This window comes from Sceloporus undulatus, chromosome 2, assembly GCF_019175285.1.
Source record: "Sceloporus undulatus isolate JIND9_A2432 ecotype Alabama chromosome 2, SceUnd_v1.1, whole genome shotgun sequence".
Classification (NCBI taxonomy): Eukaryota; Metazoa; Chordata; class Lepidosauria; order Squamata; family Phrynosomatidae; genus Sceloporus; species Sceloporus undulatus.
The window spans coordinates 941045-957029 of NC_056523.1; the positions used below are offsets into that span (position 1 = coordinate 941045).

Consider the following 15985-nt stretch of genomic DNA (forward strand, 5'->3'; position numbering starts at 1 on the left):
CCTAATAATAATAATCAATAATATAATAATAACAACAAACAACAATCGAGGCTGCTCTGACAGCCTCTAGGACTGAGGGGTGGTATAATACCTAAACAAACAAACAAACAAACAAAAGTATCACCTCTAACCTTCTCTTCTCCAGGCTAAACCTCCCCAGCTCCCTGATCCTCCTCATAGGGCATGGTTTCCAGCCCTTTCACCATTTTAGGTGCACCTCCTTTGGGCACGCTCCATTTTCTCAATGTCCTTTTTAATTGTGGTGCCCAGAACTGGACACAATATTCCAGGTGGGGTGACCAGAGCAGAATACAGTGGCATATACTTCCCTTGATCTAGTACTATACTTTTATTGATGCTATTGGCCTTTTAGCTGCACATCGCACTGTTGACTCATTTTCAACTTGTGGTCTACTTGGACTCCAGATCCTTCACACGGGGGCGGTCTGGCTCTTCCTTGCTTGCAGCGTCCGGGAGCCACGTGGCCAAACCGCGCGGCTCCGCACGCTCCAAGGAAGGAGCACGGAAATGCGCTTCTTTCTGGGCCCGTAAGAGACGCCCGAGGCACTAGTTGCGTACATGCGGCGTCACTTCCGGGCACGATGTGCGGGACGCACAGCGTCCGCTACATCAATATGGGCGCAACCCATGGAACAGCCGCCGCCATTTGTCCGGACTCTGTCTGTTGATGGGTTAGGGGCTCTGGAAGCGAGCCTCTTTTCAAACTGGGACGTCTCAGGACGTCCCTAATGGCAGTCTGTAACCCGCCATAGTTTCTTCAGCCAGGTGTCCTCCATCCTATATCTGTGCATTAAAATTAATTATCAAGCAAGTGTACTTAATTAGATGCCAACTGGATTGTAGACAAAACTAAATTATTGAACATGGAAGTATTTAACACTCGACTTCACGCTAAAATTTGGCTTAAAATCTGGAAATATTTGAGAGTCTTCAGATAATGCCAACATTAGTGCTACCAAAAGAAAATTGAGACTTAACAGATCCCAAGAAGTACAGATTTACTGAATAAGGATTACAATTTTTTTTTTACTTCAGTTGTGGCAGAAAGATGGAAGCTGGTACTACATGGGTACTTCCTCCTCCTCCTCCTCCCCCGCCTCTTCCCAGCATGGCATAGTGGTTTGAATGTTGGGCTATGACTCAGGAGACCAGGGTTCAAATTCCAGCTTGGCCATGAAACTCAATGGATAACCTTGGACAAGCCACACTCTCTTAGGTGCTCGGCAGATGGGCGCTTTGTACTGGCCTGGGCCCGAACTAGGGGTGTGTGGGGGCTGAGGGTTTACTCTACCACGCACCCCAGTAGCCATCTTGGCATGCCCCTGTACAGACGGGCTGTGCCACATAGACATCATCATGGCGTATGAGAGCACCAATGGTGTCCCGTGCGTGGCCAAAAAGAACCCGCCGTGGCGTTTGGTTTCTGCAGCCCCGCCGCCCCTTTCTGCCCATCTGTCCAGCCCCTCGGTCTCAGGGAACAGAAAGACAAACATCCTCTGGTCAATTCTTGCAAAAACCAAACAAACATGTGATAGGTTTGTCATAGAATCATAGAACCATAGGACGTTATCACACGGGAGGAATGTCCCTCAATTTCGAAAGAAAAGAAAGTGGGACCAATTCGGAAATGAACACAAGTACATGGATGGTTATCACACCACAGAAGAACACAGTGCCCATCCCAAAGCCAAGGCAGTGCGAATGCAAAAATTTTTACCATTTGAGTACATACTCTTCGTAGTCTAGAATTCGAATTAGCATCCCTGCACATGTGCAGTGAGGGCAGAATTGGATTGTGACCTTTTTACACTTTCGGCGGGGCTTGCTTCCGGTTCCTGTGGTTTTTGCCTTCTTTCACATTATTTGTTCATTCATTACTCTTTATTTCACGTTATTTAGGCAATTCATGTTATTTGTTCATTCATTAACCTTTATTTCATGTTATTTAGGCAATTCAACAATTCAAAATCAGTCCAAAGCAACCTTGTATTTGGTTTGAGCATTGGACTATGAGTCTAGAAAACATGGATCGAATCCCAGTTGGTGACTGGGTGCAAGTCACACTCTCTCAGCCTCCTCAGAAAATTGCAATGGCAAACTCCATCTGAATAAACCTACCAAGAAAACCGTGAAAGAGAGAGCCCTGGCCAATCCCTTCGCTCCAGTTGGAGAGGAGGAGTTTCCAAAGGGAAAGAGCCGGAGAGGGAGGGAGGCAGTGTGTCTGATTCTTTGTGGGGAGGGAGGGCTGCTCCATCCCAAATACAGCTCCAGGACAGCTCCAAGAGGCTGAGAGAAAAGCCCCCCACACCTGGAGGGAGGGAGGAGGAAAAAATTGCATCCACCAAAGGAGCTTGGGAATTGTAGTCTGATTCGAAGGCAATTCAAGGGCTACCGAGACATGTGTTCCATACCTGCCAAATTCAAATTGAATGCAACTTTGGAGTGGAACAGGATTTGTAAATTCTGTATTTAATCGAATTTGCATATCTCTTGGTTGACCCTGGGTTGGGTTCGAATGACTTTGATTACATGTGATAACCTCTGGTGCAAAAACGTGAAATCTCATGACTGCATCTGGGATCACAGTGCATTGACCTTCCAATTTCCCCCGTGTGATAACGTCCATAGAGTTAGAAGAGATGCTAAGGGCCATCCAGTGCAACTCCATTCTGCCATGCAGGAACTCCGAGTCAAAGCACCAAAGAGAGATGGCCATCCAGCCTCTGTTTAAAGACCTCCAATGAGGGATACTCCACCACTCTCTGAGGAAGGAGTGTGTTCCACTGTTGAACAGCCCTTACTGTCAGGAAGTTCTTCCTAATGTTGAGGTGGAATCTCTGTTCCTGGAGCTTGCATCCATTGCTCCAGGTGCTATTCTCTGGAGCAACAGAAAACTTGCTCCCTCATCAATATAATACCTCTTCAAATACTTAAACAGGACTATCATATCACCCCTTAACTGTCTTTTTGGACCTCAAAGTATACTTGGTTTCGTGAAAAACTGATGTTTCTGGTGTACTGGACACCATTTCACCATTTTAGAAAGAGACCCTCAGCGACCCTACCACTGAGTGTGTCCAGTGAGTAATCCTCTTTTGTTGGAGTCCATATATAGGCCATTAGCTCTGAGTGCATCTCACTGCTTTTCTGGTGAATTTAATTGTTTTGTAACAATTACATTATTTTAAAAAAATTATTGTGAAGGTTTTTTAGTAGGTAACTGTCTTGAATCGCACCGACTCTGGGAGAAAGGCAGCATATAAATTATTATAGAAAATATAACATATGATTCATTTCACAGAAAGGCACTTTTCCCCAGAGAGGGAAATAATGTAATATAAATATAAAATGTAAAATAAAATAAAATAAAATAAAATGATCTACTCCCCTTTGGGAAGATCATATGCCTAGTTCATCAACACTTTTTGGAAAGCTATACCTTTGATATTAAGGAACTTCGAGTTCAGTGGAACAAAAAGTTGAATTCCCTTGTGGAAATTAACCAACGGAGGTATCCAACTTCTTTGGACCTCACAAACATGTTTCTCTCCAGCTGAACACCTGCGCTTGGAGAGTTCAGGACACGGCAGAGATAATTATTTCCCCCTTTATAATTATCTTGATGATTTAGTTTTCTTTTGGCTAAAGTTGTAGAGTTTTCCCCTGAGACCCAGAAGAGGAATGACTTAGAGAACTGGGAATGTTTAGCCTGGAGAAGGTTAAGGGGTGATATGATAGCCCTGTTTAAATACTTGAAGGGATGCCATACTGAGGGGGGGGGGGAGCAAGCTTGTTTTCTGCTGCTCCAGAAAACAGGACCCAGATCAATGGATGCAAGCTCCAGGAAAAGAGATTCCAGCTCAACATTAGGAGGAACGTCCTGACAGGGCTGTGCAACAGGAGAACACACTCCTTCCTTGAAGAGTGGTGGAATCTCCTTCTTTGGAGGTCTTTAAACAGAGGCTGGATGGCCATCTGCTGGGAGTGTTTCCATTGTGAATTCCTGCACGGCAGAATGGGGTTGGACTGGATCAGGGCCCTTGTGGTATCTTCCAACTCTATGATTCTATACTTCTTCCTCTTGCTATATTGGGAAGCAATTGGTTGACCATCCTTCCTCATGTGAATGATCACTGGCATGAAGGGTATTGTGACCATTGTTGCCAACAAGCCTCGAAGATATTCCCTGGAATGTTTTACCAAAATCCAAAATCCCCGGAATTGCCCAATATTTATTATTATTATTATTATTATTATTATTATTATTCAGTCAAAATCCCCGGAAAGAAATTAATCAAATTCCCCAGATTCCGGAGAATTCCCCAGAAACTGGCAGCACTGATTGTGACAGGGTTGTACTTCTATCTCTTGCCCTAGAGATTGCCCCAATCTCCCTGCCTGAGCAACCTTTGGGTGAAAAATTGGCTAAAGCCCCCGCTCTCTTCCTACGTCTTGTGAGGTTGACTTTCTTCTTTCAGGAGAGGAGTAGTGAAGGAAGCCCTGCCATACCACCCAAGGCCAGCATGACACAAATGCTGCTATTTTGCTTGTTCTCTTGGGCAACCCAGGGAATCATGCCACAGTCAAAAGGCCCTCTGAATTTAATGACAGATCCCTATGATCCCTACCATTTTTACAAGGCAGGTCACCTCCTCAGTGGCATCTTGCCTTAAGTCTAGGCGGTCATCTTTGTATACTTCTTCATCCAACCTCCTATTATTTAAGCCACAAGGCATGCTGTCTAAAGCCAGTTAGGCCACAAGAATACTAAGCTACAGTAAACCTCATAAAATGCTATAGAGCCTAAAGAAGAAGGAAGCCAGAGCCATCTATGGCCAAGTTAACTATGTGGTCTACCATGTAAATGTCTGGTAGGCTTCTCACAGGCCAAGATCAAATAGGCTTACTGAGGCCTACACAGCCAGATGGCCAAACCAAACCCACCCTAACAAAGCAAGAAGTCCAGATGGGCCATGGGCCATATGCAGCCTCAAGGACCAAATTTGCCCAATGTCCTAATGAATCCTACAAGAGAGGCCAAAAGCATATTGGCCCTACCACCCCAAGGGCTATTGAGGTCTATGGGAGGGCCTGAATGTGGACCAACCCAACCATCCTGAGGCCTAATGAAGGGCCCAAATGTGGATGTCCCCATCAACCTGCTGCCTGATGAAGAATACATGAGGGTCCAAATGTGGACCAACCCTAGCTTGATCACCCTGCAAACTGAAGGGGCCCACAGGAGGGCCGGAATATGGACCGGCCTCATCCATCTGTGACTTGATGGGGCTTACAAGAAGAGCTGGACGCAGACTGGCCTCCTTGTCTTGTGGCCTAATTAAGCCTATGAGAGGACCCAAACATGGATCCGCTTCCCTGCTTTGCAGCCTAATTAAACCTATAAGAGTAACCCCACGTTTGGGAGGAAGGAAGGAGGAAGTGAACTATAGTGCGCCCATGCCATACACGGGCGCACTATACATGGCTTCCAGCTTATGTGGAAGTCGCACACCAATTAAAGTAATGTTGTGCATGCCCATGGCACACACACTGCCCCAAGCCACAAGCATGCGACCATTGTTTTTAATGGGGTGCGAGCATACACAGATTTCTCCTTACGCGCAGGGATCTGGAACAAGGAGGGCCCATTGTATAAGTTAATATATCAAATCCACCCCACCTCCACAAGGCTTTGCAAGTTGAATGTGGGGTGTTTTAAACAGAGGTTGGATGGATATTTTCCAGTGGCACTTCAATTGCATATTCCTGTTTGACAGGGGTTGGTCCTTGCTGTCCCTTCCAACTCTATGATTCTGGGATTCCAAATTAATTCTTGGAAACTGCATCAAGCTGCTGCTCTTTCAGATGAGCTAGATATTTGTACCCAAAACTGGAGATTTGCACCCTCGTTTCCTCCCTGAAGGTGATCCCAAAAAACAGGAGACTGAGGCCAAGCCTTGTTCAGAGGGGAGGCAGTTTAGATTTGCACTCCACCAACAACATTCACAGGTGAGAGGATTCTTTCTCATCATCCAAGGAAAAGAAGGTGGATGCTTTAGGACATGGAGGTTGCAGGTGACTTTGGGGAGAGCAGAAAATATATCAGGATGAGAAAGAAAGAAAAAAAAGTAAGAAGGAAGGAAGGAGAGACTGAGCAATAAGAAAGGGAAGAAAGTTGAGGAAAGGGAAAGGAACAGGCAGGCAGGCAGGAAGGAAGGAAGGAAAGAAGAAAGGAAGGTATGAAGGAAAGAGATGGTTTTTCCAGAGGAAGGGAGAGTAATGTAAATATAAAACTAAAACAACTTAATTTTAAAACCGATTATCCAAATACATTTATTTTATTCACAGACATCCCACCTGATTCTCCATAACGGGTCTCAAGGAGGCTGACATCTTATTTTAAAAATAATGCAAGTTAAGAACTATACAAAAACATCAATTAAAAATATGAAAATGTGATTTTTAAAAACAATTAGACAATTTGTGAAGTTAAAACCATTAAAATTCATTAAATGGCTATATATGTGAACCAACAAAATAGCAAAGCAAGGGCCTGACAGAACAGGAAAGTTTTCACTTGCTGGCAGAAGGGGAGCAGATCTGAACAAAAGTGATAGGAGGGACTGGCTGTGTGTCGTGGGCTTAATATTCCCTCACCTTCCCTTTGCGGGGAAGATCAGAGAAGAGCAAAGTCGAGAACCTCAAACTTTGGATCAGTCCTGTATCCCCTCTCCTTGTCCTGCAGACTCACAAGGGCAGGGCTTTAGAGAAAAGGGGGGGGGGTCCTTTGGGGCAAGGTCTCATCTTGAAGCCCCACAGGCAGAGACAGATTGACCTAGGTAGCACAAGCCAGAGCTTCTTCATTCCCACTCTGTGGTTTTGCTATTTTTAAACAATGTCTACTAAGGTTAGGCTTTCAGCAAAACTAATTTTGTAATTTTCCAAGTGTTTCTATGACTTCTCCCTTATTTAAACCCCTTGATGCAACTCCAGGTGTGAACTGTCCCAACTTGAATCCACTGAGACAGCTTCAGAGTCATGTTTTGAAAGTGTTTCCCACAATGTGGATACTCATGGATTAAGCTTCATGCGCTGAGTGAAGCCCTTTCCACATTCTGAGCACTGGAACGGTTTCTCCGCCATGTGGGTTCTTTGGTGCGCTTTAAGGTTCATACTCTGAGTGAAGCTCTTTCCACATTCTGAGCACTGGAACGGCTTCTCCCCTGTGTGGGTTCTTTGGTGTGCTTTAAGGTTCATACTCTGAGCAAAGCTCTTTCCACATTCGGAACAGTGAAAAGGCTTCTCCCCTGTGTGAATTCTTTGGTGTGCTTTAAGGTTCACACTCTGAGTGAAGGCCTTCCCACATTCGGAGCACTGATACGGCTTCTCCCCGGTGTGGATTCTCAGGTGTGCTTTCAGGTTCACGCTCTGAGTGAAAGCCTTTCCACATTCGGAGCACTGGAATGGCTTCTCCCCCGTGTGAATTCTCAGGTGTGCTTTCAGGTTCACGCTCTGTGTGAAGCCCTTTCCACATTCAGAGCACTTGAAAGGCTTCTCTCCTGTGTGGATTCTTTGGTGGGATTTAAGATTTATGCTTTGCCTGAAGCTCTTTCCACAAACTAAGCACTGATATGGTTTCTCTCCAGTGTGAATTCTCTGATGTGATGCAAGACCGGAGCTCTGCCTGAAGCTTTTCCCACACTCGATGCATATGTGCGCTTTGTCTCCTGCGTGGATTCGCCCACATTGGGTGAGGAAGAATTGCTGAATGAAGCTGCTTCCTTGCTCAGAGGAATTCAGCTGCTTCTTTCCATTGTGAACCATCTCTTTACTTTTTTCATGACTTTCTCCAAGTATTGGAATTTCATGGAAGGCAGCTCCTTCAGAACCAATGGGTTTCCTTCCCCACTTCAGTTTCGTTTCGGTTTTCTTTCTCTGTCTTTCATTTGTTTTACTGTGTGGTCTTCCATCAACTGAAAGAATCAAAAAAGAAATTTGATCAGGAAGGAACAAAATTTTCAACTCGGAAGCAAAGTATGTTGTTTTAATGGACCCCATTGGGAAGCAATTCCATCTTATTTTGGAGACAAAGAAGGGCTTTGCTCACAAACAGAAAGTGACCGGGAACTATCATCCTCGGCAATGGCAAAATTACTGCTTATGGCCTCTAAAAGAGACACAGTATCTTCTTCAGTATATAAATCACAGAGTACCATTAACAAGGGAGTTTATATTTTCCCTGTAACTACCCACAGTCAGCAGTCTAGCCACAGCTCTTTGTAGCCACTGAAGTGTCTTTTTACCACACAATACTCCCCCCCAAAATACCCCCCCCACACACACACATTTCTCCCCCAAATACAGTGAGCCCTTGGTATCCACTAGGGTTTGGTTCCAGGACCATCCTTGGGGAACAAAATCAGATGCTCAAGTCTCATTAAATACATTGCACCCTTGCCTTACATGGGGGATCCATTCTGGACCATCACCCCTTGCATAAGACAAATTCCATGAATGATCAAGCCCCATCTATTTGAATTGGGCATGTTTTCGCCACACATGGGGTAGCGCATGCCATGAGTATGTGCCCATTCACCATATTGGGGCTTGCCATCCATGTGACCCCAAGTCCACATATAGCGAGCCCAGGTACGGCGCAGGCACACGGTACAATGGCATAGCAAAATGGTGTCCATAGCAAAATGGAAAGTCAAGGTTTGCTATTTGGAATTTATACTTTTTTGGAATATTTTCAAGCCATGGATGTTGGATCTGTGGATAAAAAAATCTGTGGATAAGGAGGGCCAACTGTACATCAGTTTTACCTCAATATTCCCCACTCCAAATATTCCCAATTCTCCCCACAATAATTCCCACATTTCTTTCTATAACATTGCCCCCCTTTCTCCTCACAATATTCCTATTTCCCCCTACAACATTACTCCAGCACATTCCCCATCATGTTTCTCCCCAAAATATTGCCTCCAGTTCCTTCCCACAATAATCCCCTTCACATTCCCCTCACACTATTCTCGCACCTTTCTGCAGAATTCTCCCATCATGATTTCAAAATCCTGCCATGCATTGACATGTCTGGGGAAAGGGTATGGGGCATGTAGTACACATGTATCTTGTCATCATGATATGGTGCGAAATTAGATCTGTTATCTGGGAAAGAGGCCAAGAATGCTGGTAGCAGCACTAAACAAAAGAAACTGTGCAAGGAGGCTGGCGCAGTTTTAAGGCAAAGCAAAGTCCATTGCAAACAAATCAGAATTAAAGCAAAGTGCCGTAGTATGAACCAAGAGTCCAGCCAGAGAATAGTCAAGCAGCTGTCCACCTTTTTACATTATGAGCTCGCATGAGCTCAGCTGTGGTTGATGGCTCGGCATTTTTCATAAAGCCTCCTTGAATGTTGGAGGCACACCCTTTCAGCTCTTTGCTGGTCAAAGGTAGGTATGCTCTCCTCATCCTCTTCCATGCCTGGAATCTCTGCTGCCAGGAGGCTGGGTTGCTGAGCCTCCTCAGCTTCAGCCTCAGTCCCAAACTAGGATTCTAGCTCAGCCTGCTCATCCTCTTGAGTACTCTGCCACGCTGGGCATGACATCTGTAGAACTGCACAGTCATGATGTGTGTGTACTTTGTGTGACAAGGCCAGGACATCTGGTGATGAATGTCCTTGAAGTGGCCAGATACCTACATGTGTCTTGAACACTGCACCTGTGACTCTGTATGAATGATGTAATGATTTATTTGCCATGTACTTATATACACTTGCATTAACCAAGTGTATATAAGGCTGATCCTAATGTAAACAAGTGTGGGGTTATAGTTGTGGAGTCGTGGAGTGCAGCTGGTGTTTCAAGAGAGTTCTAGTTCAGCTCTGTGTTGCTGTGAGCTGCATAGGAGGATGTCAGAGTGTTTGCTTCCATCTTCTAGAACTCTGTTATTGCTTCTGTCTATAGCAACTCCTTATCCCTTGTAAATAAATCCTTTCACCACAAACTGTCCGGTTTTGCTTCCTGATTTCAAAGGGGATCTCAAGGTCTGGCAGAGACAGTGAACATCATATTCACGCCTCATCTTCAGCGTGACATATCATTGTGGTCTTTTGCAAGCGGTGGCTAGTTAGTAAATGCAGCAGGTGCTGAGACCAAGTTGAGGAATGTAAGGGGGGGGGGGGGTTCATCCTGGCCAAACCTGGGCTTATCACTAGGTCAGTGGTGTGAAAAGAAGCAGGCTGGAGATGCGGGGTGATAGGGGACACCTGGGAACAAAGGATGAAAGGGTGCCAAGCTGGTGGGGTGGAGTCAACAACTTCAAATGTCTTTATGATGCTTTGATATGTCCTGGTGCCCTCAGTTCTAACAAAAAAGCCTACCAGGAACTTCTGTCTCTGTCGGCTGAAGCAATAAAGGTATTTTGTTAAATCAACTGAAGACTGCTTTTTGTGGGTTTTGGGGGGTATATGGCTGTGTTCTAGAAGAGTTTTTTCCTGACATTTTGCCAGCATCTGTGGCTGGCATCTTCAGAGAATGCTGGCATGGAAGAACAGTATATATACTGTTGGTTGAGAGGAAGTGATTTACATGTCAATCTGTGTATTGTTCTGTTGTTGAATGGCAAGGCCTCAGGGTGTCGATTTATAAATTAATGATCCATTGTCTGCTGGGAAATTTCCTGTCAACCAACAGTATATATACCCCACTCTCTTCCATGCCAGCTTTTTCTGAAGATGCCAGCCACAAATGCTGGAAAAAACTCCTCTAGAACATGGCCACATAGCCCAAAACACCCACAAAAAACTAGGGATGCCGGCCGTGAAAGCCTTCAGCTTCACAACTGAAGACTGGTTAGATTTTTGTGGGTTTTTTGGGCTATGTGGCTGTGTTCGAGAAGAGTTTATTCCTGACGTTTCACCAGCAGTTGTGGTTGGCATGAAAGAGAGAAAGTGTGTGTGCGTGTGCGCGCGTGTGCGCGTGCACACACACACACACACGCACACTGTGTGACCCTTGGTTGAGGAAATGATTTCCATGTTAATCTGTGTATTGTTCTGTTGTTGAATGGGAGGCATCAGGGTGTCCTTTTAATGAGTGGGCCATTGTTTGCTGGGAAAAACTCTAACCCTGGCTGGTTTTCCTTTGCATTTTGCTGGGTCTAGATTTTGGTGTTTTTCAGGACTGGTAGCCAGACTTTGGAGCTGTATAGATGGCCCTTGAAGGGTGGCAGAACACCATCCCTTTTCTTGCTGGATCTACCCTTCCTGCAGCGCAAAAAGGAGCCACAAAAAGCAGTTCCTTTTTGCGCTGTGGAAAGGATGTCCTAGCGGCCACTGAGTTTACCCTCCAAAGCATTTTTCCATCATCAAAGGGTTTCCTCCCTGTTTCTCTCCACAATAAAACCCCTCATCACAATTTGACCCCTGGCTGTCACAATGCCTCCTACCCTGGCTTCTTCCCCTTTCACATGACAACATCTCTGCCTCATTATTCCTCCTTCGCCTACTCAACTGTTGGTTCTTTTTGCCACACTTTTTCAGCTCCCTCTCCATGTTTCGTCTATTCCATCTTTCCCCGCCAACTTCAGATTCGCAAACTGTCTTTTCAAGGAGCCCTCAAATCCCCCTTGGCTTAATGCTCCCTCCTTGTTCTTACCTCAACCTCAGGCCCTTGGACCATCTTTTTGAGGTGCCTTCTCATTGATTTTCACTCACCTTGACCCTCCCTCCATGTTTTTACCTGAACATCAGGTTCTTGGAATGTTTTTGAGGCTCCCTTGCCATGATTTTCCCTCCTTTTAACCCTCACTCTGTGATTTCACTTCACCTTCAGGCTCTCCCTCTCTGGTTTTAGCTCACCATCAGGCCTTAATATAAATAAATAAAATAAAATCTTTATTTATATCCCGCCCTTCCAAAAAGATCAGGGCGGCTTACAAAATGCAACAAGTGCAAACAGATACAGGTTAAAAACATATAACATCAACAATACACAGTCTAAAAACAATAAAAAAGCCCCGTTAGCCCGTCCTCATGGCCACGGAAGAGGAGGGAGGCCCACAGGATATTTAGTCGGGGAATGCCTGATTGAATAGGAAGGTTTTGAGGTCCTTCCTAAATTGGGCCAGGGTGGTAGATGAGCGGAACTCCGTGGGCAGCATATTCCAAAGGGCTGGGGCAGCTGTGGAGAAGGCCCTTCTAGAGGTAGAAGCTAACCTAGCCCCAGGCACCTTCAGCAGTTGCTGCCCAGATGTTCTGAAGGTGCGAGGCGGATTGTATGGGGAGAGGCGGTCCTTTAGGAATCCTGGGCCCAAGCCATTTAGGGCTTTATAGGTGATAACCAACGCCTTATATTGAGCTCGGAAGCGAATGGGCAGCCAGTGGAGATCTTTAAGCACTGGTGTTATGTGGCTGGTCCTGGATACGCCAGTGACCAGCCGGGCTGCCATATTCTGTACCATTTGAAGCTTCCGAGTTTGGTATAAGGGTTGCCCCATGTAGAGTACGTTGCAGAAGTCCAATCTCGAAGTTACCAGAGCATGTACAACAGTTTCTAGGTCCCTCCGGTCCAGGTATGGGCGCAGCTGGCGAATCAGCCGAAGCTGGTAACAAGTGCTCTTGACCGTCGCATTCACCTGAGCAGTCAGGTGGAGCGACGAGTCAAGAAGCACCCCCAGACTGCGCACGGAGTCCTTCACAGGGAGCGTGACCCCGTTCAGGACAGGTGGAACCACCGCCATTCCTGGACCGGGGGAACCTATCACTAGTACCTCCGTTTTCTCTGGATTTAGTTTGAGTCGGTTTTTCCTTATCCAGCCCATTACTGACTCCAGACAGGCCACGAGAGGAGAGACGCCATCCCCAGTCACTGCATCAGTCGGAGACATAGAGAAAATGATTTGGGTGTCATCAGCATACTGATAACCCCGCGCCCCATGTCTCCGGATGATCTCTCCCAGCGGTTTCATGTAAATGTTAAATAGCATGGGAGACAGAATGGCTCCTTGAGGGACCCCAGTTTTAAGGGCCCGCTCGCTGGAGCACACGTCTCCCAGCTGCACCATCTGGGACCTCCCAGAGAGGTAGGAACGGAACCACTGGAGCGCAGTGCCCCCGATTCCCACCTCAGCCAGGCGCCCCAGAAGGATACCATGGTCTATGGTATCGAAAGCCGCTGAGATGTCCAAGAGCACCAACAGGGACACGCTTCCCCTGTCGACGCTCAGACGGAGATCATCGACCAAGGCGACCATGGCCGTCTCAACCCCGTGACCCGCCCGGAAGCCAGTTTGAAATGGGTCCAGATAATCCGTTTCATCCAAGACCGCCTGAAGCTGGATCGCAACCGCCCTCTCGATCACCTTCCCCAAGAATGGAAGCAGCGAAACAGGCCGGTAATTATTATGTACCAGGGGGTCGAGGGAGGGCTTCTTTAGGATCGGTTTTACAATGGCCAATTTTAGATCCGATGGAAATCGCCCGTCCCTCAAAGAGGTGTTAATTATCCGGTGTAACAAAGACATTACCACCGGTCCCCCCTGGGCCGCTAACCAGGAGGGGCAGGGATCAAGAGAGCAGGTTGTTTTCCGAACACTTCCGAGGATCTTGTCCACATCCTCGGTACTCACCAACTCAAACTGATCCAGTATAACATAGTCCGCGGAGGCTCTGGACACTTCTACCCTAGGCTCTGCCGTAATATCGGCGTTCAGACCTTCACTTATACGAGAAGTTTTATCCACGAAAAAGTCATTAAACAAGTCACAGCAGGCCTTAGAAGGTTCAAGGATCTGGTTCAGGGCAGGAGGGAGCTGAGTTAGCTCCCTGACCACCCTGAACAACTCTGCCGGACGCGACTCTGCGGACGCAATACGAGCACCATAGAACGAATTCTTTGTTGCTCGTATTGCCTCTCCGTAGTCCTTTAACAGTCGGTCTAGGAGAGTCTTGTCGTCTAAGCATAGGTGTTTCCGCCAACGGTACTCTAGCCGTCGCAGAACCCGCTTCCTCGCCCGGAGATCTTCCGTATACCAGGGCTTACGATTGGAAGCGGGCCTGAGAGGACGCTTGGGAGCGATTCTGTGTATAGCCCCAGAAAGACCGGTATTCCAAATACCGGTAAGGGCGTCAACAGAGTCGCCGTCATCTCCAACCGTGAGCCCCTCTAAGGCTTCCTGGAACCTCTCAGGTTCCATCAGCCTTCGAGGGTGGACCATCCTAACTGGTCCACCACCCCCGGGAGGGATCTGGGTAGAAGCCTTGATTTTCACCTCTACCAGGAAATGATCCGTCCATGACAAGGGGGAAATATTAGCAATTTCCACGCATGGATTTTCCGCATCCGAACAGAAGACCAAATCGAGCGTATTACCCGCGCAATGCGTAGGACCCTGTATCCTGGAGGATGTGGGCCTTGAACCATGGTTTCCCCTCACCTTAATGCTCCCTCTGTGTTTTTACCTCAACTTCAGGCTCTTAAACCATCTTTTCAAGACACCTCTGCAGCAGAGTTGGTCAACACTGGGTTGAGCAGAATCCATGGTTTCTTGGCACATCATAATACAGTGCGCCCGTGTCATACATGGCTGCGCTTTATGCAGCTTTCAGCATGTGCTGAAAGCCACGCGGGGAGGAAGGGGCGGTGCGGCCCATAGAGAGTAATTGGGTATGTGCCCATGGCATGCGTGCACGCTGCTGCATCACCGCATGCACGAACCCCATTCATTTAAATGGGGCTCAAGCATGCGCGGAATTTACACGGAAGTCCAGAACAGATCACCTGCGTAAAGTAAGGACACACTGTACAAGTTAACACTCATCAGCGCTCCTTTGTCCTGTTCATCACATCTTTCTGGTTCCCAGCCCTGCACTACATTTCCGCCACCATTCATATGGTTACCTACTCACTTTGGCTTTAGGCACCATCCTTCCTCCTGCCTTGTCTCCCAACAACCATCCTTAGCACTAAACCTGTCACCCGATCAACATACCCACAAATTTTGTAAGTCTGTGTAAACTTAATTCTACTAATGTCTGTCTTTCTCTGTCTCAAAGGTGCTACAATATGCCTTTGCTTTGCATACAGGCTAGATACTACTACCAACCCATCCCAGAGGTTGTTCACCAATGGTTGTTCTTCACCTTACTCACATCTTCACAAATGATTTCAAAAGGACTTTGAGAAACTGGAGAGCTGGGCCATAACTAACAGATAAAATTATATTCAAGCATAAAGTGTACAGGAAGCACAAATCAATTTTGTGCTTAAACTCGAGTCCCATCTCATTATGTATATGCAAATATGTCAAAATCGGAAAAATCCAAACTACTACTCTTCCCAAGCATTTCAGATATGGAAGACTCGACCTGTATTTCATGTCGGCAGGACTTAATTAAATGCAGAACTAGAGAATATATGATACCTGGCATGATAGCAAAACATGTGAAAAGGATTTTGGGGTCTTAGCAGACCACAAGCAAAACACAAGTCAACAGTGTGGTGCGGCAGTCAGTAGTGTGATGTGCCAAAAAAGGTCAGTGCAGTTCTGAGCCACATCATCTTTACTCTAAAGCCTCTGTATGAAATTTTGCCTGAAGTTGGATAATCATACCATCACATTTCTGTTGTGTGGAAGAAAGAAAAAAATGCTTCTCCTCAGGAGCAGTTTCCACTATTTAGAACAAAATGATTGTACACTGCGACAGGCTAAGGTCTAGTCTGGAAGATATTTTGCAAAAAATTAAGCCCCTGAAGCCTGACTGTTAAGGATAACTACAATATTATAGGATCTACATTGGAACTAAGGATGCCTGTTCAGAATACAAAGTACGGTTGGCTCTTTGTATCTGCGGGGCTTCCATTCCAGACCTTAACCTCTACGGATAACAATATCTGCAAAATCTCAAGTCCCGATAATAATAATAATAATAATAATAATAATAATAATAATAATAATAATAATA

The 15985-nt window shown here is 46.1% G+C and overlaps 1 protein-coding gene across 1 annotated transcript in view; it reads right to left on the reverse strand.

The window, feature by feature from the left end:
* Positions 1–6339: 6339 nt before the first annotated feature.
* Positions 6340–15985, reverse strand: part of LOC121923027 (gastrula zinc finger protein XlCGF7.1-like) — a 19670-nt gene continuing 10024 nt past the window's right edge. The window contains exon 2 of the mRNA XM_042453130.1: positions 6340–7994. Within this exon, the coding sequence (XP_042309064.1) occupies positions 7093–7994 (902 nt within the window). The 3' untranslated portion in view covers positions 6340–7092. The remainder of the gene's footprint in view (positions 7995–15985) is intronic.